This window comes from Carlito syrichta, unplaced genomic scaffold, assembly GCF_000164805.1.
Source record: "Carlito syrichta isolate Samal-C Ts95f unplaced genomic scaffold, Tarsius_syrichta-2.0.1 Scaffold130505, whole genome shotgun sequence".
NCBI classification, from domain to species: Eukaryota; Metazoa; Chordata; class Mammalia; order Primates; family Tarsiidae; genus Carlito; species Carlito syrichta.
Genome location: NW_007074601.1, coordinates 78,675 through 85,562, shown reverse-complemented (window position 1 = coordinate 85,562; position 6,888 = coordinate 78,675). Strand labels below are relative to the sequence as shown.

At 36.1% G+C, this 6,888-nt stretch overlaps 1 protein-coding gene across 1 annotated transcript in view; it reads left to right on the top strand.

Annotated features, from left to right (window-relative positions):
• CLECL1 (C-type lectin like 1) overlaps positions 1-557 on the top strand; it is a 12,023-nt gene extending 11,466 nt beyond the window's left edge. Inside the window, 1 exon segment of the mRNA XM_021708057.1 lies at positions 370-557. Coding sequence (XP_021563732.1) covers positions 370-557 — 188 coding nt within the window.
• Positions 558-6,888: the final 6,331 nt, after the last annotated feature.

The window sequence follows — 6,888 nt, the reverse complement described above, 5'->3', positions numbered from 1 at the left end:
AAAAAAAAAAAAAAAAAAAAAAAAAAAAAAAAAAAAAATGTAAATTTAGGAATTTAAACAATTTGGCAAAATTTCAACCATTAGTTCTTCAACTCCTTTTGCCTTATTCTTTCTTTCTTGTTTGGGGACTTCATATTGTCCTTGAGGTTCTGTAAATTTTTGTCAACATATTTTTTCTCTGTTTTTCATGTTGAATGATATTAAGTTCACTAACAGGTTTTTCTGTTCAATCCCTTCTTTTAAACCTACTCGATGAAGTTTTTTGTAACAGATATTGTATTTTTAAATTCTAATTTCTTTACTGAGGTATCCTATCTTTTTGTTGATTGCAAACATTTATTTTAATTACTCATCTTTTTTTCCTCCAAGTTTCTTTAAACTCTTCTACTGTCCGTCAGTCATGTCCCTCTGAAGACTGGAAGCTGCATGGGGAAAAATGTTACTGGATTGCTAAAACAAAGGATTCTTGGAACAAAAGTCACAAGGACTGTGCCATGAAAAAGTCACATCTCATGGTGATTCAAGACTTTACTGATTTGGTGAGATTTTACACTTAGAGTTTATGCCATTCCCCACATTTGCAATGAGATGTTTTTTGCCACAAACTTGGCAAATGCCTATAAACTTCATACGCTATTAATTATACAAATATCTGCTGAATGAATTGTTGCAGTATGTGATTACTTCAGGCTTCTTTTTAGCCAAGAAGAGGGAAAATTTATTTGGTGTTATATACCTAAGTTCTTCTCCACAAAGAATTCCTAGTGCTTTCAGATTCCATTTTAAAGTGTGAGAAATTGGCTATCTTATTCACCTACTGTGTCTATTTCAATGCTCACAAGGGCTACAGCCAGATGTCATGACAACCAAAATGAAGGAAGATGTGAGAAAGGAAATATAGACTCGTCCTTCTTCCTTAGCTTTAGTTATGTCCTGAGAAAAACTAATATTTGTCTAACTCTGGCTTAATTTAAATTGAAGTTTTGCTAAATGAAGTTTGGACACTACTTTAAACCTTTAATTGACAAAGTCAATATATAAACCACAAACATCACATAAGGGTTCTCAGCATGAGACTTAGTATGTTAGTATCACAAGCTATGTCAGTAACCCAGTTTCTGCAAACCCAGTGGCTAGCAGTGCTTTGCAACCCTCTTTGAACATCAGCTATCTGAGAGGATTTACAAAAGAGCAGTTGTTGAGACATCTGATGAGAAAAAAAAAGAACACAACAGCTTTGAGTTTCACCAAGAAATGCAAAAGGAGAAGCAAACTATATTTAGTGTAATTGAAGTAACCCCAAATAGCAAACTGCAAGACTCTGTCAGGTGGCAGCAAAATATGAACTAAATCAATAATGAAATTAAGAATTAAAAAGAGACCTTTGTTCCTTTTTAAGTATAAAAAGAAACCAAAAAGAAACAAGAAATAGCATAGAATTTGTCCACAGGTGTCTCCATTTTCAAAGCTGTCCAGGAAAAGTAAAAAACAAATAAAATATGTTTTAAAAAGGGATGCATCTTTCAAGATAAAATGGCAAGAAAGAATTATTAGTTCATCTAAGGTACTCACTAGTCATTACTTCACAAAAAAGAAAAAGAAAAAGGAAAAAAGAAGGATGAAGGAAGGAGAAGAAGGAGAGGGAAAGGGGAAAATGAAATATATAAAAGCAAGGAATACTTATAGCTTTCATTCTCACGATGCAGCTATCTCAAATGTTGCTATCACTTTTACTATGGGAAATAGCTGAATTGACTTCAAATTCTCAACTTTTTTCAAATCCTTGGAGAGTGAAATTTGTAGAACAACTAACTTGTCAAAATCTGTGGTGACAGGCACATGCAGAAGAGAAGAAACACATCCTCACTTTCTTAGGATAGACAAATCAGACACCAGACACCAGCAAGAATTCAATCATAATAACTGAAAAAATGGATTAAGGCTGGGTGTAGAGTGGCAGAACGGTTTGAAGCTCCTAGGATCTGCAGAAATTAGAAAATTCTATCACCTCTTGCAGGCTATTTCTCTATTTCTCCACTAAGCACTAGCAGAAATAATTGGAGAAAACCATAAGAGCATGTCCACTGTGATGCAGACCTGGAAAAAGAAAACAGCAATAATAAGGAAGCAGTAAGATATTTCATAGAGACCCTTCTCCCCTATCTGCTATGGATCAAAATACTTAATGTATGTGCTGAGGAAAAGGACAGCAAACATTGCTGCCCTTAGGAAACTGTTAAAACATCATCCTGGGGGAGAAAGAAAGGGCCAGGAGAAAGAATCTACCCCTATGAGGGGCAGGAAAGCACACAAGGCCCACGGCCACACCCAGAGTAGGGGCAAAGTACTGAGAAGGCCAGACACTGAAGATACAGGCACTCAGTGTCTAACACTAGATCATAATCAGAACAATAATGATTTAATTATTTCTGAAGGAAAACCAATATTTAGCTAACTCTGGCTTAATTTAAGTTGAAGTTTTGCTAGATACAGGTTAGACACTACTTTAAACCCTTTAAATGATAAGGTCAATATGTATGCTAAATCACAAACATCAAATAATGGTTCTCAGCATGAGAATTAGTAAGTTAGAATCACAAGCTATGTCAGGGTCTCAGTTTCTGCAAACCCAACAACTCCAGTGCTTTACAGTCCTTTCCTTCACTGCCTTCTACTACCAAGATAACATGTTTCAAAAAAGAAGTAAAAAGGAATGCTACCGGAAGAGGAACAGGAGAGGAAAAAGAATGTGCAGAGATCCTCTCTGAGGACCCATGCGAAGGGAAATCTAAAAAGGTCAATATCAAGAAAACATTCCTCTGACAAACAAACCCCACATGAAACACCAGATGTCATTACGGGAATGTGAAACAATGAGGACAGTAAGAACAAATAAATGAAAACAGTAGATTTGGTGAAAGAAGAAAACATCTGTCTTGTTCAATAATTGTGGTTCTTAGTTACATCCAGCTGAACTTTTTTCTCTGTCAATAATAATCAGTCAATTGTTTTATATAACATATATTGTTCTCTTTAGAGTTTCCCATGGCTGAATCTAGATCCTTCAGCCTCTTATTGGATTGGAGAAAAGTCATGGACCTGGGGGTACCAAATCTCTTTATTGTCCAATCTGTGAGTTTATTGTTTTGTGGCTTGTTTGTGGTTTAATCCCTTATCGTGTCACAAGAAAGGAATGTCTGGTATTGTTGAGCTTGAACTGAGTGAACAGGTCTAAATTTTCTTATTCTTAGTTTGATACATAATTTATGTAAAACAATTAACAGAGAGTTGAGAAACAGAAGGAATCTTACTTTCTGTACTCAGATGATTTATATGTAAAATCACTGCTGCATTTTTATTTTATCATTTTATCTAAAAGGTAAATTATCAAATGTAAATCTCTTAGAAGAGCGGATGTTTAGTTCACAAAATATAAGATTTCCTCATTTCTAATAGTGATCAGTAAGTTTTAAAAGAAAAAAAATCAGAGGTGACATTTTAGTATTAACCATGTGTACCTCTAACTAATGCTCATTAACTATTTACTACTCTGGAGAGAGGTTTTTGAAAAATAAAACTCGGAGTGGGAAGAATTACTTTACCTACTAAATTGTTATATATCATTTACATCATTTTCATGACTGTGTTTTTATTAAAAATTAGAAATTATTTTTGAGGTCCTTTTTAGGTTCTGGATATATGCATATTTTTATGGCTGGTATGAAAATAACCATTTTATTTCTTTCTATAGGTTCTCAATAAATAAAAACAGACCACACACCCGAAGCATGAAATGTGCCCAGCTGTCTGGCAAAACTATTGCTCCAGAAAATTGTGAAAATGTTAATCAGTGGATTTGTGAACTATAATACACTCTGCAAAAATCCAGCCTTCATTTCTGAGACTGAAAGACAAGTGCCACATGAAGTTTGAACTCAGATCACAAGAAAGTTCAGAGAGTTTATGTGTCCCAGAGAGCTTTGTTTGTGTGTGTGTGTGTTCATTTATGATCATACAGGACTACTTCTCAGGGGTGTGAGAAAGGTGATAGAGAAAACAAAATATTATATAAAATGAGTGGGCATGAAGAATATTTTTTCACTTGGATTATTAATTCACTTATCAAATTACCATAGTCTTGCTTGTACATAGTTTTGCTTGTATTTTTGAAACTTCAATCTCCGTTACCTTCCCTACATATTCCCTCTACAATAATTGGCTAATCCCTGGCGGTAGTGGGAAACTATCAGGGGAGGGGGTGTGGGATTGGCAGCTGAGGGAAACTGCTAGGGGAGGGAGGGGCATACCTCATCAACAAGGGTACCTGCATAATCATTGGTTGTCGCTATACCTAACCCTGAATTGTACCCCTCATCTTTATAATAAGAAAAAACGAAATAAATAAATAATTGGCAAATCCCTTAACTAAACTCTGCTAATCTTTTCCAGTCACACAGTTATAATTGCCACCTGTGAAGCAATGCATGTCAAATTTATATCTCTCATCCAGATCTTTCCCTGATCGTCAAACCTATATACCATGCTGCCTATTTAACATGTCAAATCTAAAATCTCAAAGGTACCTCAAACTCAATGTATAAGTAATTCATTAACTTTCCTCAGAAAAAAAATTTACTATTTCATAGCTCAAGAAATGCCATGTCATACAAGAAAATTATGCAATCTAAAAACCAGTCGTCATCTCGTTATCAATCTCTCTCTCACTTCCGGGCTGCTTCTTACTCTCCCTCACATCACCCAAGTCTTATGTTTTTTTACTAAATATCTTTCAAGTTTGTCTTCTTCTCCCCATTGTCATGTTTGTAATATTGACATAAAGATACTAAGATATTCAATAACTGCAATAACAAGGTCTTCCTGTTTCACTCTTACTTTTTTTCAATCTCTACCATGAAACCTGAGTGATATTCAAAAAATATACTGACAATACAACCTCCTATTTTAAAGAATTTAATGTCTTCCTTAGACTAATAGACTCTGTAACATTACCTTACAGTCCCTGTTAGGTCTAACTCTTACTTATTCAGTCTCTTGTGCACCAAACTCACAGTGACTCTCATTAGACTAGCTTTAAGAACTCAGTTGTGGTTGGGAGCAGTGCCTCATACCTGTAATTCCAGCACTTTGGGAGGCCAAGGCAAGAGGGTTGCTTGCGCCCAGGAGTGTAAGACCAACATGGGGCAACATTAAAAAAAAAAAAGAAGAAGAAGAACTCAAAGAACTAAAGTAGTCATGTCCTGTTTCACCACAATGCCTTAACATAAGTTTTTCCCTATACCTGGAATTATTTTTCTTCTTTTCTCCATCACGTTAACTCCCAAACATTCTTTATATCTCAATTTTCAAGAATACTGGAGTTCTAACACAAAGTCAACTCCCCCAACACTACTCCTTTCCTTAGCACTTATTACATTTTCAATTTTACATATACCATTCTTTGAGTTAATATTTGGTTACTGTCCTGCACTTTCAGTTGACTGTAAATTACATGAGGTTCCTGTGTCTGTTTTTATATTTCTAGAGTCTTTGAAAGTACTTGCCACATAACAGTTACTTGGAAATTATTTAATGTATTGAATTTTTTCTAAAAGGTTTCAGAAGTAAAGTGTTAATATGTGGCTAGAAAGATGGTTTACAAAAGAAACAGAGACTCAAAGAATGAAGACCTCACTAGTAGGTCATTTAATACCAAGGGAAAACTGAAATATTTGTCTGCTTGTGTTGTCAGTACTAAAAAAGAATCTCATGAATATCACAGAAGTTTATGCAGAGCTGTAGGTGCTTCAGAGACAAAAATGCTATGTTTGTTCTCACCTCTTTACAGAGATGAGATTCTTACAAGTTTTTTTGCATATCATTTCATAATATGATAAACCACCATATATATGCTGAGTTATTCACTGTTTTATACAAATTGATGAGCAAAACATTTATACTATGGTATGTTGGCACTGAATACAAGACACAAAAAAGACTTGTCTTTCATTTCATGAGCACGGTAGTGTTCCTAGAACTATGTAAAATTTATTGAATTAATTTTCAAACTAAGCTATTTGAAAAATATAGAGATACCTCAAAAGAAAATAATCACAAAGGACATGCTGGGCAGAGAATATCTAATATCAGGATCTTGGGATTCAGACACTGCTAAGAGCTGTGTATGTACCCTGGTTTACAATCAGTTCACAGAAGGACATAGGTCATGGGGCTTCCTTCTCAGTGTGATTCTAAGGTGGAGTCTAGCAAGTGATTCTTGGGTGGTCCCCAAGTAGTTCATTTGATAGTTTTGCCTCAGATGCTTCGTGAAGGATATCTCTTTATTTTCTTTCTCCTCTCTAATCTAGAAATCCAGTTTTTTCCACATGCATATATACAGACGTCCCTGGACTTCAATACTGAAGAGATCGAGATCGAGGTTACCGGCATCTATATGCCTGGTTGTAAAGTCTTCTCAGGGAGGAGCCTCTAATGAATGAAGGGAACAAAGTTCTTGCTTGACATCATGGCTTGAACAGGAGGAATGGGACAAGGTTTTGACAGACAGTAGCCAATAGGAGATGGCTGAAATTTCAAGATCATTAAGAAATTCAGCCGGGTTCGGTGGCTCAGCCTGTAATCCTAGCGCTTTGGGAGGCCAAGGTGAGTGGATTGCCTGAGCCCGAGGGTTCAAGACCCACCCGGGCAACTTGGTGAGACCGCATCTCTACAATAAATGAAAAATTAGCCGGGCTTGGTAGTGCACGCCTGTAGTTCCGGCTACTTGGAAGAGGAGGAAGGATTGCCGGAGCCCAGAGGGTCGAGGCTGCAGTGGCCGGGAGCGTGCCACTGCACTCCAGTCTGGGCAATGGAGTGAGACTTCAACTCAAA